The sequence below is a fragment of the Erpetoichthys calabaricus genome, chromosome 2 (assembly GCF_900747795.2).
Source record: "Erpetoichthys calabaricus chromosome 2, fErpCal1.3, whole genome shotgun sequence".
Taxonomy (NCBI): domain Eukaryota; kingdom Metazoa; phylum Chordata; class Cladistia; order Polypteriformes; family Polypteridae; genus Erpetoichthys; species Erpetoichthys calabaricus.
The window spans coordinates 43,109,329-43,131,407 of NC_041395.2; the positions used below are offsets into that span (position 1 = coordinate 43,109,329).

The 22,079-nt window shown below is 38.4% G+C and overlaps 1 protein-coding gene across 21 annotated transcripts in view; it reads right to left on the reverse strand.

Annotated features, from left to right (window-relative positions):
* Positions 1-931: 931 nt before the first annotated feature.
* LOC114669639 (E3 ubiquitin-protein ligase TRIM39-like) overlaps positions 932-22,079 on the reverse strand; it is a 117,008-nt gene continuing 95,860 nt past the window's right edge. For 11 of the 21 annotated variants that reach the window (XM_051922388.1, XM_051922383.1, XM_051922384.1 and 8 more), the window contains 4 exons: positions 19,536-19,562; positions 8,503-8,529; positions 8,397-8,423; positions 934-6,255 (listed from right to left, as the gene is read on the reverse strand). In XM_051922388.1, coding sequence (XP_051778348.1) covers positions 5,741-6,255; positions 8,397-8,423; positions 8,503-8,529; positions 19,536-19,562 — 596 coding nt within the window. In that variant the 3' untranslated portion in view covers positions 934-5,740. Of the gene's footprint in view, positions 6,256-8,396; positions 8,424-8,502; positions 8,530-19,535; positions 19,563-22,079 lie in introns of all 21 variants that reach the window. The other 10 variants (XM_051922396.1, XM_051922393.1, XM_051922392.1 and 7 more) reach the window with 2 other exon arrangements.

A 22,079-nucleotide genomic window follows, 5' to 3' on the forward strand; every position in this document is an offset into this window, starting at 1 on the left:
GGGGGTGCTTATTATACACTAGACATAATTTTAAAGCAATAATTTCTCACATAAATCAACAGAAAATGCCAATTGCTGTATGCAGTGTGCTGTCATTGTGTGTTACCCACCTATGGCTGCAGCAGGGGTGGTGAGCAGCCACTGGACTGTTTTCTGAAAAGTTCATAAAGCAATGGTCAGTCAGTCAGTCAGTCATTGTCCAACCCGCCATATCCTAACACAGGGTCACGGGGATCTGCTGGATCCAATCCCAGCCAACACAGGGTGCAAAGCAGGAACAAACCCCGGGCAGGGCACCAGCCCGCCACAGGGCACACACCCCCACACACACACACACAAAGCAAAGACTAGGGACAATTTAGGATTGTCAATGCACCTAACCTGCATGGCTTTGGACTGTGGGAGGAAACTGGAGCACCCGGAGGAAACCCACGCAAACACGGGGAGAACATGCAAACGCCACACAGGGATGACTTGGGAAGTGAACCCAGGTCTCCTTACTGCGAGGCAGCAGCACTACTACTGCACCACCGTGCCACCCCAAAGCAATGGTTTCACACATAAATCAACATAAAATGTCTGTTGCTGATTCTGTGGCCACTCTTACTGTGTGTTCGCCATAGGTGGCAGTGTGACACAATTTGGTTTGCATCACTTGTCACTATAAGTGGTGGTCCTCCCAGTCGAATGCTGCCATAGATGCATCAGCTACCAATCAGCTGACACCGGTACCTCACTTTCGTTATTGATCTACAGATTTCTTGCACCAAAATCCAACATGTCAGAGTCCAATTCAAAATAATAAAATTAAAACAAAATGTCATCCACTGACTATTCTCTTTTGTGCTTTTGCTTTGTTCTCTCACCTGATGTCGATGCCACGTTACAAGTCAAGGAGTCTAACATTCCCCAAAGCAAAAAGAGCCTACCTTTATTGTAACAGTGAGATTTTTCAACATTTACAGCTGATTATGGCCTTCACCCCTCCTGTTAACAAAAGCTGACATCCACCCTAAAAGCTTGAAAAGTTAAGGGTGCACATTATATTTGAATTTATTTTTTTATTTGAAATTTTTGGGCTAAATCAGCATGCATGTTATACTCGAGTGTGCCTTATATGCTAGATTTTACAGTAAATCTCAATGTGGGTCTTGGGAGGCACTGGATAAAGCTTAGAGCTTACCCCTCAGGGTAATTGCCAGCTTCTTCTCTTTTTCCAATCCAAAATGCTTCCTTGCAGATGCTACTTCAGCATGTATGGCTCCATTCCCCTGGAGACGGACACCTACTTGTTTCCTCACACTGTGCACAAATAACATTCACAAAGAGTTTGCATTGTTCCCAAAAACAGCAATACACATGAATTCCTGATTTTCATTAACCCACCCATATTTCCCGACTGCAAAACACTTGTTAACTAACTGACTGAAAGAAAACCCGGCTTAATTTGTTAGATCATATTGTGAGGCAAACTCATAACTCAGGAGAAAACACAGTAACATTGACAAAATCCACATTGCCTAATTCAAGTAATGAATGGGCTCTGCTCTCACAGCATTTGCAAAACCTGCTTTCTTCTTTTCAACCTCAAAACGTTCCTCTGTTGTCACATCTGCAGACTATACAAAGACAACCTGACAGCTTTGCACTGACCTACAAACCCACCTTTGCCCAGGTAAGTGTACAACTTTCAAGCAGTAGAGCAAAACAATGCATTTTAATACTCTAACATCTATGCAAGACATACAGATTATTGTGGCATTATTTTCCCAAAGGTGGCACACTGGTAGCACTGCTGCCTCACAGTAAGGAGACTGGGGTTGGGTTCACATCCCAGGACCTCCTTGTGTGGAGTTTACATGTTCTCATCATATTAATATGGGTTTCCGAACATGTTCAAGTTTCCTCCCACAGCACAATGACATGCATGTTAGTTGGACAGGCAACGCTAAATTGGCCCTATAGCGATAGAATGGCACCCTGTCCAGGGGTATGTTTCTGCCTTACACCCTATACTTGTTGGGACAGGGTCTGGTACCCCCACAAATCCTTCAACCTTGGTCAGGATTAAGCAGGTTTAGAGAATAGTATGGTATGGTATTATATTCCTATTTTCAGGTTAAGCAAAAATCAAACAAATCCTAGGAAGCTGGTAAAAAACATCCTGTATTGATTTGGGTTAGAATGTATTTCCTGCTCTTTCTAAAATTTTTAAAAACCTTCATTTGACTGCATATTAAATATTCTTTCCAAAATATAAGTATAGATACATCAATTTCTGACCCTGTAGGACAAAGAAGAGAATTTAAGTTAGTGAATTAAATATGTTTTGCCTTTGGCAATGCCGGCAATAAATCAAATGATTTCGTGAGGCTCCTATTTAATTTTCCTTACCTTCCTCAACAGAAAGGGTCTCCAACTGATATTTATATCAAGTTAACTGAAACACATTCATTTTAATAAACAGAATTATACAACTTATTGATAAACACAAAGATGACAGAACTATGATTATTGCATACATATATTGACAGAGGAGGCATGACACATGACAGATGAACATATAAATACAGGAGCTGCTGGCTGTTTACTGGCTATTTAGCGCTCTAATTTATCATGGCACAGATAAACAGTTTTACAATACCAAGTCTTTGAATTTGATGTTCAATGTTCAGGTCCTGAAAAGGAAGAGGACAATCAGCTTTCAGCTCCCCAAACAGGAGTGGCTCATAAACTTTTTGGTTTCAGTAAGAGTAGATGGCTTCCCACCACCAAAGAGAGAGGCTTCAAAGAGATTTCAAGAGAGAGAAGAGATGAATGCAGCTTGGTTTAAAGGAAGATGTAAGGGCAGAGTGGTGTCTTTCTGGCTAAAGGATCTTTGCTGGTAAATCAAAGGTTGCCGGTTCAAATCCTGCAGTGACAGAAGGAGTGCTGTCCAAACTGATGACCCTGCCCTCTGACCCCAAAACTCTCTGGAAAGTAAGTTGGGCTATTCGAAAAATGACAAATTCTTAATACAAGAAATCGTATATAGTGAATACAGGATTAAAAATCACTAAAAAAAAAAATCTGGGGGCTCATGTATAATGCTGTGCGTGGAATTCACACTAAAACATGACACACGGACAAAAGTGGAAACATGCGCATGCACAAAAAACTCTAGATGTATAAATCTGTGTGTATGCCAAGTTCCACACACTTTCTCTTTATAAATCCCAATGAACGTGAAATTTAATGCATGTGCATGTGCTTACATCCCCATCCCAACTCCTTCCAGAATTTTGCATATTTTAATATACAGATCAATATAAATATTACCATCCATTCAGTGTTGGGATAAAAGACAGTGGAAAAGGCATGTGAAAAAAGAAGAATTTCAGTGAATGCAAAGTGGAGGCAAAGAAAAATGTACTATTTGTTGGAGTATGCAGTGGTATAATTAACAAAAGCATGGCAGAGACACTCATAAGTTCAACTTCAGAAAGTTACACAGTGCCCAAAATAAAAAAAGAAGTGGTTAGATATCACAGTCAACGTGAAAAGTCGCAGTCCACCGACTATTTATTCTGTTTCAGACAATATTACAAAAGCTGACCCAGGTGCGATGGTCAGGCAGTGATGTTGCTGCTGTACCGAGCACGTCTTCGGGTGCTGGCTGCACACACACCTCTGGGAGGCCATCTGGCTGTTTGCTGACGGACACTGTTCTGGAGTCACAAAATGCAATAGAGATGTGGCCAATGAACTAAGGAATATAAGGGCTGTACTATGTGATATTGACCATAAATTAAATGGATTGGTTAAAAAATAAATGCTGCATCTGATTACTTGTTTTTTTCATTCTGCTACTTACATTCAAACAAAGTTGTAACCCTGCCCAATTTGGCTGATCATTTGGTAGGTCAGGGTCAAGTTCATCATACTGCATCTCTTCAGGTACGGGCAAGCCACGATTATGTGTCGTACTATGCAGCACGCTACACAATTGCTCATTGCAACACACTTACTGTGCACTACAGAGCAGCGCATTAATAGAGTGGAAATACTTTCTATTTACATAAGCAAATTCATTCTCTGAAGGCACCTTTATAGTGTAGTGTTGGCATTGAGCACCACAACGGATCAATTCTCTCCTCTTTACTTTGAGGTGACTCTCTACCCTTAAAAGAACTGCTTGCCTTTTGCTGCACTAGTTGGAAAAAGCACCAGCGACTGTGCAGAACTGCCATTTTTATAAGTTATCCAGCTAGATATGACATAATGCCAGCTCATTCAGTGAGTGACTCCGTGAGTCAGCAAATTCACGTTGAAAAACTCCTGTGGCTAAAAACCCGAGAGTGGACAGAACATGCAATGGAGCAGGCACAGCAGAATTTCTCAAAGTTTGCTTTTGTTAAGCTGGTGCCAATTCAGCACATAGCTCAAACAGGGTAGCTCTTGGAAATTAAAATTATCTTAGAAGCCCATCACCATCATCTATAAGTACGTGCTCTCTTCTAATTCTTCCATTTGTGATGTCTCTTAACAATGCTTAAGCAGCTATGGTAGATAGAATAGTTTGGCCATTCTGTGCACCATTATATTGTTACAGAAAGATCACAATCAAGTGAATTAAATTTGTAAATGATATGAAATTAATTTTGGTGTATTTGATAATGCCCACGAAGTGAATATGATAAAGAAAAGTAAATGACACAGAAGCAGTAGCACTGCTTTGACGCTGGGTGCCGCCAGTTTGCAAAACCAAGCAGAAACATGTGTATGCAAGGTGTGAGGTTGCCGTGAAAGTGTGCGTGGCTTTATGCCAAGTTTAATTTTTATATATCTCAAAGTGAGTGTGGAAATGGGCATACACAACATATTTGTGTGAATACACCGTTTATACATGAGGTCCCTTGTGATTGGATTAAAGTACCTTCCAGTTACAAATCCAGTGTCTGCTTACAGGCATTTTATTTTTTCTATCAAGGTTGGTGCTCACTGAATTATGATTCTTTGTTCAAACTTAGGTGGCCATTTGAGCACCTTCATGTATGAAAGATTTTATAGAGATGTCAGTTGAATTCTGATTTACACTTTTGTTAGCCTATGAAGTACAGGCTGATACTGGTATAGTAAGAGCTTCTCAGCCATTCATTCATTAATGTAGAATGGAAAGGGGATACACAGCAGAACGTCTGCATCCCTGTTAAACCTGCTGTCTTAACAGACCTTGTGTACCCACTAAAATAATACCCAGTTTGTCCTGCAATCCAAAGTCAGTCAGTCAGTCATCATTATCCAACATGCTATATCCTAACACAGGGTCACGGGGGTCTGCTGGGGCCATTCCAAGCCAGTACAGGGCAAGGCAGGAACAAACCCCAGGCAGGGTGCCAGCCCACCGCAGGGCACACACACACACACACACACCAAGCACACACCAGGGACAATTTGGAATCACCAGTGCATCTAACCTGCCTGTCTTTAGACTGTGGGATGAAACTGGAGCACCGGGAGGAAACCCAAGCAGATACTGGGAGAACATGCAAATTCCACGCAGGGAAGACCTGTGTCTCCTTACTGCGAGGCAGCAGCGCTACCACTGCACCTCTGTGCCGCCCGCAATCCAAAGTCGAACATTAAAATTATTTTGGCTGGCTTATTTAATTTCTTTCAATAAACTATAGTGCTCTACAGTCACAGTACCTCTTTCATCAGTATAGACACTGTCAGTCAGTCAGGCTGCCAACACTCAATTTCACTTACTATTAAACAGTATGAGGGGACCTTTGTCAGAAGTCCCAGGACTGAAGATAGGGTAGAATTGTTCAGATGGGTTGATTTCATATTTATGGATCCACAATCTGGTTTCAATGTCAATGAAAAGCAGCCTTTTATTTTCACAATCCAAGTGAACTCGAATCCTCTTTGGTTTATGCTGAAGGTCAGTGAGGTCAGCAAAGTTGGCCTGAAACTTTTTACCCTTCCACAAAGTGATAATCCAGTTGCCCTGTTCATGGGCTACTGGGATATACCTCTTTTCCTTTATATTCTCAATATTCTCAGTCACTCCCAGAGCCCAGCTGCTTTTCTCTCCGACTTCTACATCCCAGGTGTGGCTTCCTGTTAATTTTTCTTTGCCAAACACACATGGCCACTGCATCTCTGATCTTTCTGACTGATGACTTGTTTCTTTAAATCGCACTTGTTTGCAATCATCTGAAACATGGAGTTCTGGATGTTCAGTATCACTTAGCAGGACCTGATTGGAGCCTAGAAAATAAATACATGAATTGTTTAGTCCATTTTCCCAAACATGCAGTACAACTTTCATACTTAAGAAACAATGCACCAATGCATAACTGGATTCCTTGTATTGCTTTTACATCTTTTGAAATTGGTAATGTTGTACATCATTGATATATTTAATTGTTTAATATTTAATTATTATATGATCTGGTATTAACAAAATTAAGAAAGAAAATAATTTCTGATAAAGCAATGATATTTTTATGTCAAAAAACAGGCAGATAAAAGAACAAAAATATGAAACACTTTCTCCCAGTTGAATGCAGAGACTGCTAGATAGTTATAGGAAACACCTATTTGATGGGGGTAATGGCAGCTATCAGAGTCAAGAAGGTACTTCTTGTTTTTCCACAGACAGAAATGGCATATCTGTTAATTTTTCATTAAATTATTGAAAAGTCAAATTTTCATTTTTTTAATTACTTCACCTTTATCTAAAGGTACCATGTAAATGAAGATCAAAGCTTCAGATATTCACATATATTAAAAAAGAAAAACATATTTCATGTGGTGTACTTACTTTTTCACATGACTGTACCTGCTCCTCTGCTGTTTCCACATCTAGCAATTAGTCCCAATTTATTTCTTTAAAGATTTATAATATTTATTTAAAATGTGCCATCCTACAATTAATTTCAAAAGTTTCTGTAATTGTAGATTTACACTGCTAATATAGTGGAAGGCATCTTATATTATAATGATTAGATCACAATAGTGCAATAATCTAATGAGATGGTGATAATTATAACATAAATTGATACATAAAAGTTTTAAAGGAAACAAAAAACTGATAATAAGTGCCAGAATCAGTACACAAAGAAAAGATTAAGCCAAAATATCAATATCAAAGTTAACAAAATTTGCAAATTTCAAATGCCTAATGTATTTTTCCTAATAAATCTTTTGTCTTCTGTTTTCCATTTATTATTGCAGTGTTTGGACATATGCTACAGGTCACTATGGTACATACATGCCATGCTTAACAACCAAGTACTATCATAGTGAACAAAGACACATAATGGAGGCACCCATAGAAAAACAAAGGCACAAAATGTCAATGCAAATATGTTATCACAACTGTTCAAAAAAATGGTAGGAGTCATAATGCTACCATAACATAGTACTACCCTGTTATGATAGACTTTGACAATAACTTGGGTAATTGAACAGCTTAAATCAGTGGTAGTCAACCTGGTCCCTACTGTCCACTAGTGGCGAGTGGTAGCGGAGCAACCAAACGGCGCTGCAATTACATACTAATCGACAAATTTAACTATAGTAAGTTGTTTTATAAAGATTTATTCTGCCAAACTTAGCGAAAATCCGACATAAAGTACTTGGTAAGTAATTATTATTATATGCTTTAACTTGCTGTAACTCTGCTTTATAAATTTTATAAAGTAAAATTACTTCCCTACTTTATAAATCACCATTACTGTGGAACCGGTGGGCAGTTAGAAAATTTTACTACTAACAGAGATACAAAAGTGGGCGGTAGGTATAAAAAGGTTGACAACCCCTGGCTTAAATGATATCTTCTGCGGTAGGAGTTCACCTTAGTTAACAATGAAAATGAGTTTTTTCACAATGCTTGCACAGGAAATCCTATAATATTGAAATAATGTTGGAAGTGGAAGTGAAAGGCAAGACTAGGCTGATTCCAGGACTGAGAGGTACGAGGTATGAAGAAAGATTGGTTTGAAAGATTGAAGGGGTTGAACCGCCTCAGTTTAAACAAATGGAGATTAAGAAGTAACATGATCAAAGAGTTTAAAATCATGGAGGGAATTAGTACAGAGGATAAATATTGTTAGTTTCCAATAAGTTCTTCAACATAAATACGGATTTGCAAGCCTGTTGGGCTAAATGGCCTGTTCTCATGTTCTTCAAAGCTTTGGTAAAGGAGTCAAGAAATAGCATTCTTCACCAAAAAGACAACTAAAAATTAAAAAATGGTTGGCATTCAATCTTCTAATCTCTTCTCATCTTCTTGACTACTTTTCCTGATGAAGATCGCAACTTGCATTTAAACTTGCAAACTGAAATACAACACCAAAAATTCTGTGAAACAATAGCCTCACCCAAAACAATAAAGTGTTACTTACTTGAAACTTCATTCATTTTGATCCATTCTAAAAATAGAAATTAAACATTAATTTGAGTCTAATTAATATTTTTGAAACATATGTATTATATTTAATACTTTCTTACCATAATCTAAAATATACTTTTCAGCACCTGCAAAACAAAGAATATTGACTATGAATTAGAGATTTAAAGAGAAAATTCAGTAGGAATTGGAACCTCATAGAAACAACAATTATTGTTTTCTTTAAACTGTCCTTTGGAGAAAAGAGGTTTCTCAGAAATTATTGAATATATTTTGGAAGATTATAAGCTAGGTTTAACTCCAGGTAAATGTTAGGGGCAGATTTTTTTTTTTAATTGCACAGTTTGCAGGGGATTGGGCCTTGTTAAAGATAATAAAAGGTTTTCGACAATAAACATTAAAAACTTTTCTCTTATTTTTATTTGTTTAATAATATTTCCTGTAAGATACAGGTAAAATTAAAAGAATTAAATAATCCTGAATACTTAAATGTCCTTGGGAAGATAAAGACTAACTTTGAAAGAGAGGAATTAAAAATTCTTTCCACACAGTTTACTAGTTTGGGATTAAGACCCTTCCCTTAGGCAAAAAATTTTGAAGTTAGAAGTTTGAGCTCTTCTATTCAGTATAGATAACAGAACTATCAAATCTGGAAATTTGTTCTAATCAAAGTATATAAGCAGTGTGGTCCTCTGCTCTAACTGGCAAAGCTTATGGCTGGATAATTTTGTATTTTCTTACAGAGTACATAATAACTTGTCAGTTTCTTGGTAATGCAAAGAAGACTCTGCTTCCAACTTTGTCTATCTTTAATGTAATACAGTATCTACAGTAACTTTACATTCTGTTTCCAATTTGGCCACTTTTATTCCGCCACTATATTGAAATTCATTCTGTTAAATATATGTGTATTTTGGTAACCATTAAGTAACTGTGGTAACTGATAGTGTCATTAGACTTAAAAAGTTTCCTCTTTTTTCCAGGAGACTGTTTAACATCATGCCCTAGGTTTATTGTATCTGGTCTGTACTATCATAAGATATTTCAATTTGAATCCTTTCCACACCACTGCTGGTGGGTTGCTTTGTTTTGGACGTGCACTCCCTCTTGGCATGTCAGGGGACTGAGACGGACATGTGTGAAGTGTGGTACAGCTTCACTTAAGGAGGCAAAATGGGGGAGGGATGGGGGGTGTGAGAAAGAGAGCAAGTTATTTCAAATTTATTTTTTACTCTCACAACTGTAAGTGCCGACATAACAATAAGCTCCTTAGCCAAAATACCTGCCAACAATATGAAATCAATATTAAAAATAATGTATGAAGCAACACACTACTTTTACTTAAGGTTACAAAATGTCCTCAAAAGTTCAGAAGCAGTGTATCTCTGACCCAGCAGTGAACTCTGTGCGCTTGATTGTCAAAGGTCTTAATCACTATCTAAAGAGAGAAAAAGTATTCTCCCACCTAACAGGCCTAAATGATAAGATAATCATCTTGCCTGAAGAAGGGGCCTGAGTTGCCTTGAAAGCTTGCATATTGTAATCTTTCTAGTTAGCCAATAAAAGGTGTCATTTTGCTTGGCTTTTCTCTACATTCATAATGGCTAACACGGTACAACACCCTAGTACTACATGCTGAATGCTGTAAGATTTCCTGCAAAAATGTGCTGCTTACATTAATTTCTGTTTATCCTTGAAGGGCCTTGCTATATAAAAACTTGAAAACTTTGGAATGGAGAATGAAGCTGCTGTGACAAGCAGCCAGAGAAGTGTGCTTGACTCTGACCAATCAATATTCATTAAAGCATTCCCAAAACAGATGTATTCAAGCATTTTCCTAACATTTAAATCTTATGGCAGGTTGATTATAATTCTGTCACCTGCATTGTATAGAGGTGTGGAAATATTTTCCATTTAACCATTAACAAACTCATGTAATTCAGTGCCATAGACAGAAAAAAAAAATATATATATATATATATTATATTATATTATCTATCTATCTATCTATCTATCTATCTATCTATCTATCTATCTATCTATCTATCTATCTATCTATCTATCTATCTATCTATCTATCTAAAACAGATAACAAAAATGTACAAACTTTTACTGAACACCTCTTTCCTGTACACTGTACATCTTTTAAAATTTTAGTATTTTAATGTTTCCAACAAGACCTAAATAATAAAAAATTACACAGTCATACTCAGAACAATAATCACAAACCACAGTTATGTTTTTGAGAATACTGAAGCATGGCTCCTGGCACATACTGTAGCAGTGAATTGTTTTGCGGTCCAGTAATACTGGACATATGTGATGCTTTCTGTGTTTTTTGTCCACCTTTGGCTCTGTAAGAAGCTCTTTCAAGTGATGTGACTTTTGCTGTTTCACTCTGAGTAGCTGCTGCAGCTGTTTGCCTTCCTTCTTCCTTCATTCTATTGCTCCTTGTCTGATCTCTGCTTCTCTACAACATTCATGATCTGATACAGTGGAAGTATTTAGTAAAAGGAATTCAGGTTCAATTTACTGAATCAATTCATTTAACTACCTGTTTAAGTAAATTGATTCTTTTCATTAATGTCATTTGTTTGATTAATTTTTAGGATTTGTTGCTGGCTCTTAAGTAAATTTCAGGTTTTACTTTGATTGCATCACAAATATATAATTTAATAATTTATACATTTTTAACTGTATGTTTGTGTGTATTTACATATACTGTAATCAATTACATACATTATTAACATGATGTTAATTCATATATTGTCCGGTTTAAACACACAAGGCATGACAACACATTTAAGATGCATAATTAAAATAAGATCCTGCTTTACAGAATCTCAAGTGAACGAGAATCATGTGACTCATTTGTGGGTAAAGATTTGAAAGCAAGTGAACAAGAATTGAGTGACTCGTTCTAGGCTGATGATTTGCACTGAAACAAATGAATGAGCACTGTGACTTATTTTTGGGTAGTAATTCAGTTCAAACTCAAAAGATACAGTAAATGATAAGTGCCCAGTGCAATCAATGAGGCATAAAAAAGTGTGTGCTAAAGTAAAGTTAAAATCAGTTAGAAGAATTGCTCATGTGGACAGGAGGAGGAGCAAAAGTGATAGGAAAGTCATAGTGCCAGCCAGCTCTGTGGGGTCCTTCACCTGTCTGCCTTTCCCCAAGTTTGTAGATGGTTCCATAGGTGTGGAATACATCCTACATAGATCATGTACCAAAAAAGGGGCACTTCAGTGGTCCCAAGGACTTCAGACCAGTTGATCTTATTTCACCAGTTTCAGAACATCTTATTCTTTGCAGTTTGCCTATCAGGCACATGCAGGTGTGGAAGATTATCTGATCTACATGCTCCACAGAGCCTACTCCAACTTGGACAAAGTCAGCACCACAGTCAGGATAATGTTCTTTGATTTTGTGTCTTTAACTTCATTCTGCCTCACTAACTGGAGAAAAGGCTCAGGGCTATGCAAATTGATGCTCTCACAATCTCCTGGATCATGGACCACCTGACCAACAGAGAGCAGTTTGTGAGGCTGTGGGACTGTGTGTTAGAATTTCTAACTTAGAAATGGTGGTATGTAATACTGGAGCACCACAGGGAACTGTCCTGTCTCCATTCCTTCGACTTCAAGTATAATATCAGCGCTTGTCACCAACAGACATTCTCAGATGACTCCTCAATACTCTGTGAATCTCCCCTTGGGATTAATAAAGTATCTATCTATCTATCTATCTATCTATCTATCTATCTATCTATCTATCTATCTATCTATCTATCTATCTATCTATCTATCTATCTATCTATCTATCTATCTATCTATCTATCTATCTATCTATCTATCTATCTATCTATCTATCTATCTATCTATCTATCTATCTATCTATCTATCTCAATCATATGCTGCATTAGTAATAGAGACCAGCCCAGGTAACAGGAGGCTTATGAAGCATCAGCAAGACAAAAGTGTTGTTGGTAACCTTCCTGTGTGCCAAAGAGCCCCTGAGGCCATTCACCATTCCTGGAGAGTATCTGGAAGTGGTGCAGAGCTACACGTACATGGGGGTTCAACCAGAAGGGCCAGAGCAGACTCTACTTCCGAAGGAGACTCTGGGACCTCATGTATAAGCGGTTAATATGCACAAAAATGTTGTTTCCACACTCACATTGCGATGTATAAAAACTAAACTTGGCGTAAAGCCACACACATTCTCACAGCAGCACCCCATCCCCATGCATACGCACTTTCTGCTTGATTTTGCAAACTTGTGGCACCAAGGGTCAAAGCAGTGTTACTGTTTCTATGTGGTCTCCCTGTTTTCAGATTGGCATGAGTGACGCTGGATTTATCAAATACACCAAAATTGATTGCATATCATTTACAAATTTAATTCACTTGATTGTAATCATTCTGTAACAATATAATGGTGCACGGAATGAACAAGCTATTCAAAATACCATAGCTGCTTTAGCGTTGTTACTCTCAGTGCACCACTCAGAGCATTTTAGCCCACTGTATGTGTGTGTGGCATCACAGCTGCACAGCAACTGATCAGAGGATTATCAGGATACAGTTTTTAGCCCTGGAGAACATTTATAGCACACACTGCCTAAGGAAAGCCACCAGCATCTGCGTGGATTCCACTCAGCCATGCTGCAGTCTATTTCAACTTATCCAAGTCAGCAAATGCTTCAGAGCCTTTTTTGCATGGACTTCGAAGCTCAGAAACAGTTTCATTCCAAGAGCTATAAAGGCACTCAATCAGACCATCCAGTGCTGCCAGTAGAACTACTTGTACTTATAATTACAATTACCTTACTGTAAAAGTTCACTACAACTAACATTGCACAACCTGTGCCATTTTATGAACCATCTGCACTATCTTCACTGTATGTACATGTTTATTGCACTTATGCTTTCATGTTGTTTATTTTTCATTCACTTTTATTGTTTTATTTTTATTGTTATTTTATCACTTTATAGGAAAAAAAGTTTGTACTATACAATGGCAATAAAGGAATTCAGATTAATTCAATAGAAAACAATGCGTAGTTTCAGATGATGATGACTGGCTTCTAAGTCGATTTAGATTTCCAAGAGCTATCTTCTTGGAGCTGTGTGCTGTTAGAATACTAGGATGTATACTCGATATCATTTTTTATGATGAAATCCATTAAAATATGCATATTACATTTTACAGATAAATCGTTAACTTCATTTAAATAATGTATACAGTTAATAATTAACACGTGAGGGTGCAGTGGTACAGCAGTACTGATGAGCTGGTGCCCCATCCAGGGATTGTTCCTGCCAAACGCTTGATGGTTGCTGGGACTGGCGGCACCCTGGATAGATGGAATAATTAAACACGTATAATGAAGATTTTTCAATGTTTCATAAAGGTTTTGAAGAATCTGTGTTCTAAGCTTACAGCTGGTTTTACATCTGTTACAGAGCTCATTGTGTGGCATTTGGATATGCAGAGAAAGAAAACGGAAGGACAGGAATTGGGGGTTGGTACGTTTGACAGAGACAGTACTGCTGCAATAAACTATTCTGTTCAAGGTCGCGCATGTAACAAGGAAGCATCTTGTGAGAGGCAGGAACAATCCTTGGACGGGGTGTCAGCTCATTGCTACTGCTGCGCCACCATTCCTCCACATGTTTAATGCATGCTTTAATGCATTTCATTATGAAAATTATATCAACCATACATCTTTCTATTCTAAAATGTTCAAACAGCTGTAACATTATGTATGTAATGTATTCTGTTTGGTCATCACTGAGTGTGTGCTCCTGTCTACAAAAGTGAAAGCCCATTTAAGAAGCATGCAGTAATTAATGACTGGGTCAGGGAGCAGATAGAATGCAAAGCTTTTAATATGCTACTTTAGTTACGATGGGATTTCAGAAACTCTAGTAAATTACAGTAAACATCAATTTTAAGGTGAAGTTTACGACATTCTATGTTAATGACAAAATAAACTACAAGACTAAAGTGGAAATTTTGAGATTAAAGTCAAGATTTCAACCTTTTTTTCTTCACTGTGTGGTGCCCGGCGGGCGTCCATGCCCGGCCGGGATGCCCAGGAGGAGTGGAGGAGGGCTTGTGCCTCCTCCAGGACACGAGGGGCGTCCTCCCTGGTGGTTTTGGGGACCACGGGTACGGAGCTTGGAAGCTCAACCCTGTAGGGGCCTGTGGTCACCGCCAGGGGGTGCCCCGATGCCTTGGGAGCATTGGCCCTCAGTACTTCCGCCACACCGGGAAGTGCTGGGGGGAAGAGACTTGAGGACACCTGGTGGACTTCCGGCTTCACCATGGGAGCTTCCGCCACACAGGGGTGTGGCTACGGAGACCCTGAGGATGCACCTGGAGCCCATCCGGGGCATATAAAAGGGGCCGCCTCCCTCCAGTCAGGGCGAGAGTCGGGAGGAAGAAGACGAAGCGTGTTGGAGAGGAGTGGAGGCGGACCAGAGAGAGAGAAAGGCATTGTTGTTGTGGCCAGGACTTGAAGGGGTGATTGGTGCTTTGGCACTGGGTTTGTGCACTTTACTATATATACAATGTATAATAAACGTGTGTTGGGTGACATGAACGTGTCTGCCTGTCTGTGTCCGAGCCAGTCTCCACAACTGTGTCTCTATTTTCTTTTTCTTTTCTCTGTGCACTAATAGCTTCTGTTTGACACTCTGACGGTGGGCTTCGATTTGCCTTTTCACGTAGACTTTGACATCTGACCACTTTCTTCTTTATTTCAGGCACTGTGCGACTTTCTGATCTTTTGAGTGGCACTTGAACAGTTTCCTTTTGTTGCTCATACCATTGCCTAAGCCACCAAAAAAGATGTTCTCCCCACGTACATTTGGGTTTTCCTAGGGTGCTCCAGTTTCCTCACACATCAAAAGTCACGCAGGTTATGTGGATTGATGATGCTAAATTAGCACCTGTTATAAATGTGTGTGTATGTGTATGTGTGTTCACCATGCAATGGGTTGGAGCACTGACCAGAGGTTATTCTGGATGGAACATACTTACTAGGATAGTCTTTCCCCCAGTCCTGCTCTAGATAAATGGCTTCAGAAAATAGGTGAAAGGATAATTCTTGAGCTCATACCAACTTTGACTCGTAAGTTACAGGACAGGCTGTGGCATTGTGGTTCCAGAAAGTGCTGTGGGTGGACCTGGGCATTTTCTCTGCAACGCACTGTATTGTTCAGAAGAGTCATTAACTCTTTATAAAGAAATTGTAATGTAAAATGTCAATATGCATTAGAAAGCAAAAAATGGAAGATGATGATATAAAAAATATGAGACAGCATGTTACCATTAATAAAAATAAGGTTGTTCATTTAGAGCAGGGGTGGGTAGATTCAGTCCTGGAGGGCCGCATTGGCTTCAGGTTTTTGCCCCAAACCAATTGCTTAATAAGAAGCTCTTATTGCTCAAGTAACACTTCTGCTTCACTTTAGTTGTCTCACTCGTTATGATTTTGAACCCTTATTGCTTATTATAGTCTTAACAGCTGTACTCTTGGTTTTTAATAGCTCCTTATTAGCAATAAGATGCAAATGACAAAAGAAACCGGTATTTCTCCATTTAGCTTGTTTCCATTTACACCCGTGTGTATTTATCATGCACCATTGAGTTTAACTAAATATTTGGAAGGAAAGTGAAGAGAAAAAAGTGAAGCATTGAGAATAACTCATCTGTTTTATATTTCAAATCGTTTGGATGATATCCTTAGAAAGGAAAAAAAATCTAGGATATGAGAATGACTTGACATGGCAGAGTTAAAGCACTAACAAGCCATGAAATTAAATAATTGACAAGGATTGGTTTTTAATTAAGCAACCAGGTTGGAACAAAAACCTGCAATCACTGAGTCCCTCCAGGACTGAATCTGCCCACCCGTGATTTAGAGGACTTACAAGAAAAGACTCAAAAATCACTTAATTTCTTTTGTAATTGAACAACATTTATCAAGATCAGTGATTCCATTTATTGTATGCTCAGCTTTTGACAATATAGCTGACAGTTTTAATAAAAGAGGTTTTCACTGTGTATTATAGAGATTAAAATTGGTTAGAAACAAGTACTGCATGATAAAAATTAATTTTAATGTATACTTATAACTATATCTGAGATGTTAGGAATGATTACTTACTATGTTGTATAAAAACATCTACGAAAATACATAAAAGTAATGCATATTTTAACACTAAATGCTGTTGCACAATCTCCAGGATGATATCAGCACCATTACAATAAATTCAAGTTCAATATAGTTTAATATATGCCAAGCAAACCATACTTCCATCAAAGGTTGTTTACTGTTCACATATTTCTCATCTAAAAATTATTTGACTATACCAAGGGCAGGATTCAGCTTGAGAGTGATGTCATTAAGCACCTACATGTTTTAGGAATGTCCTACACTTAATCCATATTGACAAAAATATATGTATATCTCTCAGACAGTGTTTTGATTTAAAATCGTTTTGTAATATTTTAAGAGCAACATCTAGACAGTAATAATCTATACCAAACTGCTTGAATAAGGACTTATTTAGCTCAACTGGAAGAATGCTAATCTAATCTCTATAAATCGGGAAAAACATTGTTCTCATATTGTAGAAAATCAAATTATCTTTAAAAGGATAATTTTCAGATTTTTTCAGTACTTTCGCACAACTCTTTAACATAATTCTACAATAAAAATGATATTCCTTTTTCTTAACGTTTTTTAATTTTACTTCTTTATCCTAGTCCCCTTCTGCTGTGCATGTATCAGCCTTTTTACAGAGCTCCATGTTCGCTCAGTTTTTCTTTTTGTTTCTGAACTTGTTTTACTAGTTTCCAGTTGTATTTATGATTAGAAATTGATCTGACCTCTGGCTTGTTACCAATAACAGCCACTAGAAATTGGATAAATGGATTTCAAGTAGATTTTAAATTTACCAATGATCTGCAGTCAAGGCTGCATACTTGGCTACCTTATGTCTGCAACACCTGAAAATGTAAGAGACACTAAGAAAAGAGATGCAGTGTGTGTTAAACACTCCTGTACTTAGCTACTTGTGTTGTGACCATGAGCATCTAAGCAGCTTGTTTCACTATACCAAAAGTGCTGATTGTCCAAAGATGGAGAGGGCAACAAGCTGACAGAAGAATAAAAGCAAAGTGAAAAAGAATGAGGACTGGCCATCAATTGCAATAGGCAATGTTCAGTCACTCTAAAATAAGATGGATGAATTTTTCCACTCTAATAGCGGGTCATGAAGCATACAAGTAAGGTGGCATTTTGTATTTTAGGGAGAGCCTGCTTAAACCTGACTACCTGACACTATTTTAATGCTGGACAGATTTTATCTTATTCAAGCAAACAGAGACCAAGTGTGGTGTGGAAAAAAGACAGGAGGGAGACTGGTCATCTACACGAAAGAGTAATGGTGTAAAAGGGATCATGTTACTGTTAAAACTATAGTGTGTAATTCAGACATTGAAATTCTGGCCGACAGAATCTGACCATGTTATTTGCCAAGGAACATAAGTGACATCATTCTTATTAACGATTAACCGTGGTGGGCTGGCACCCTGCCCGGGATTGGTTCCTGCCTTGTGCCCTGTGTTGGCTGGGATTGGCTCCAGCAGACCCCTGTGACCCTGTGTTCAGATTCAGCGGGTTGGAAAATGGATGGATAGATGGATTATTAACGATTATACTCTTCCTTCTGCAAATGAGGACTCAGCAACAGAAATGATTCACTTCAACATTAACATTTTAATGATGACTCATTCTGACCCTGCAATTATAAGTGGTGACTTCAATTATGTGACTTTGGAAGGAACAATGGCAAGCCATGAATTACTAAAGAGTTACAAAGTCTCTTCAATGAGAAATGGAAAGTATTCAGATTTAGCAAAGAGGCTCTGAAGGATACATAGAAAGTGCTGAGGAAAAGAGTGAAGGAAAGGAAGTTTATAAAGCTAAAACAGAAAGCAAATTGTCTCAGAATAACTTTAAGATGTTTGGAATGAACTGGGCATAATTACTGGACTCAAGCAACACAGGACTCATGTGCTAGAAAGGCATGTGGGCAAAGATAACACTCTGAACCAATTTTTAAATAGATTTTACCTCTCACTGCCACCTTTAACGACCAGTCCCCCACATGATCCCTACTACGTCAACAACTCCTACCACTTCAACTGGAATGGCCCGTGATGAGTCCACCTCTGAAACACCAGAATAGGCTGTCCATAACTAAAGACCAAGGGTGGAGATAATTGAGGAAGCTGCACACAGAAAAAGATGTATGACCAGATGGACTCTGTCCTTGAGTTCCTAAGGCCTCCGTTGACCAGCTTTGTGGTACCCTCTGTCAGCTATTAATAATATATCTTTATTTATAGAGCGCCTTTCCCATGCTTATCAGTCTGTCCCTAAGGCTCCAGAAAGTGCTGCTACTGTGGAAAACATCCTGCATTATTCCTGCTTCAAAGAAGGCAGGAGTCTCTTCACCTAATAACTATAGAATTGAAGGACTTGAATCTCACATCATGAAGACCCTTGAGAGGATAGTCATGGACTATGAGTCCTCTTGTGGTAGATAATCTAGACCCACTACAGTTTGCATATCGGACAAAGACTAGGATGCAATTATTTCTCTGCTCCTCAAGGCTTATTCTCACCTGGATAAAGATGGCCACACTTGTGAGGATAATGTTTTTTTGATTTCTTCAGTGCCTTCATTATAACTTGCAGACATTCTCAGATTATTTTATGCTTATGGGGTGTATCAGTATAGGGGACGAAAAAGAGTATAGGAGTTAATTGGAGAACATTGTTTCTTGGTGCTGAAAGAATTGTCTCCAACTTAACATCAACAAAACCAAGGAACTGGTTAATGATTTTGCCACACCGCACAGCCTCTATATCCAGTCACTGTTCAGGGAGTGGATGTAGAGTTAGTGCATTGCTACAAGTACTTGGGGGTCCACATCAATGACAGGCTAAACTTGTCTTGTAGCGTATAGGAACTATATAAGGAAGAGAAGAAGAGTTGTAAGTTCAAGATGGACAGTAGTTACTTCTGAAAAAAAACATTAAAATACTTACTAAATGCCTTGCGTAGTTCTACATTTTCTGTAATGGAAATAAAAGCAGATAGATGTTAGAAATTAACTTCTTCTCAAAAAACAAATTGAAAGTATTAAGAAGCAGTTTACGGTAAAAATTTTAAGTATGGAATAATGATATAAAATTTATAAGGTAGAATTTTTTGATTTCATTTTGCTGTGACTGAAGCAAAATCTGACTTTAGTGATTCAAAGAGATCATTTAAATGCCCACAGAACTTCTTGGCAGACACTTAAAAGACCCGAGAGATGAAAGAGATTGGCCACGGAGCGTCTCGCGGGGACTTTAAACATGAGACTTGGTGCCAAGGGATTGCAATTTGACGTCCCGTGAGAGCCACTTTAACGTCACGCGAGACAAGGCAATGAAACATTTAAAACAAGTTCACAGACATCTAAGCTAGCAGTTGTTGGAATGCTTTTGGCAGGCAGACATCATGTGCTCCCAGCTCTTAAAACAACGACAAGCAACAAGTAGAATACGTCAGCAGCAGCAGCAGGAAGCCAGCAGATGATCCAACCGCTTCTCCTTAGCATGCGTTCAGTCCCCCATCCCCCCATTCACAATGCGAGCAGCAGAGACACAAAGTGGCAAAAGGACCACTGCTGTACAGGCTTTTAAATGATGGATGTGCAGCATGACAAGCTGAAGACGCAGCGAGCCAGCAGCAACAAGCCAGTAGATGATATGACCGCTTCTCCTTAGCGTGCGTTCAGCCGCCCTCCCTTCACAACGCGAGCAGCGTTATACGTCCTGCGAGAAAGAGATTTAACCACGCCTGGGGCCAGAAATAAAGGACAAGTATTGTTTTTACAAAAGTTTTAAAGTAAGAGTGAAAATAATGCAAATATATGTAACAATTCCCATTAAAATAATCTCTTTAAATTGTATATCCGGTAAACCAAACCCAGGGGTGGGCGAGCGAAGCAAGCAGGGGGCGGAGCCCCCTAGTATATAGAAATGGAAGTTGAAGAATCTTATTAAATCTTAAGCATTTAGTATTACAGTCTTTTTTTCTTTAAAATAAATCAAACTACAGTATAGCAGTTTTTAAAACAGATGATAAAAAAATAAAAGGAATTATTTTAACTTTGAATGTAGCTCATGGAAATAAAGTTAGCTTGCAACTCTTAATCATCTTGCTAATTTGAACCATATCAACAAGATGAAAGGTAGAAAAACTAGGGAAATATTTATTACCAGAAGAGCTTGTTTGAGGAATAAATAAAAATGTAATGACTTTATCAAAAATGAGGGTGAAAGTTTAGAGAAGCATTCTTATTCATAAAAAAGGACAGAATGTTTGAGCATATTTCCACAGTTAAAAATGTAGCTCGGTCTTAAGTAAGTATTTCAAAGACAGAAAATAAACTGGGATATTATTACCAGAAGCAATCAAATCACAAAGATGTGAAAATAAAACTATTCAGCTGGAGCTATATATATTAGCTGTGTATAAATACAATGCTATACCGTAGCCATGGCAGAAACCAGGTTGAATCCTTGAACTGAGGATTGCTATCATTTAGGAAGCAAAATCAAAAAAAGGTGGAGGAGTGTCCATTTACATAAGAGAGGATTTGAATGCATGTCTCTTTCAGTCTCATCTCAATTAAATTCAGTTCATTTTTTATAACGCTCTTCACTGAGTACAGGCACAGAGGGCTGTGACAAATTCTCTTCTCATGTAAATGTATAGATTAAACTAATTACTAAATACAAAATTATAAAAAAATAAAGGTAGAGATTTGTTAAAACACACAGAAAACAAAATGTAAACTGATTAACATAAATGAAAACCACCAATATCAATCAGTCCATTAATTAATTGTTGAACTATGGCAAGTTGACAATATTTGACTTTTGTCATTCATGTAATTCACTGGGGAAAGAGGTTGCGCTGAGACCAAACGATTGCCCACGAGCCTGATTTTCTTTTCTGCCTGCTGGCATCAATTTTGTTTTTGATTCAGTTCTAAGTAAACAGGACGACCCAGTTGGTGCCACAAATTTTTGAAGTTGCCTTGTCTGTCATTCTGTACCCAACCACAGGTGGCATAGTTAGCTGGACTGGCCAAGGTTATGGCAGAGATTCGCAGAGCAGATAACCCAGCTGCAACTACAATATGCCAAGATGATCAGTGCTGAGTCACACCACAAGGCCACCGAAACCCACCACAGAGGAGGAGAAGGACCCTTCCAACTGCTTGTCCCAATGTGGACTCAGAATGACGTAGAAAACTTCTTCCTTGTCTTTGAGAGGATGGCTGCCCTCCAATGCTGGCCCAAAAGAGAATGGGCTCACCCCCTCATCCCCTTTTCTAATGAGGGAAGCACAGCGCGCATATTATGATCTCAAGGAGCAGGCAGTGGCTGATTACCACACAATGAAGTAAGAGATCCTGGCAAGGGATGGTCTCACAACATCATCATCATCATCATGAAGTATCTGACCCTGAAGGGAGATGTGATCATCATGGGTAATTTATTTAACTGTAAAGTTATTTTGATAAATATCTATGC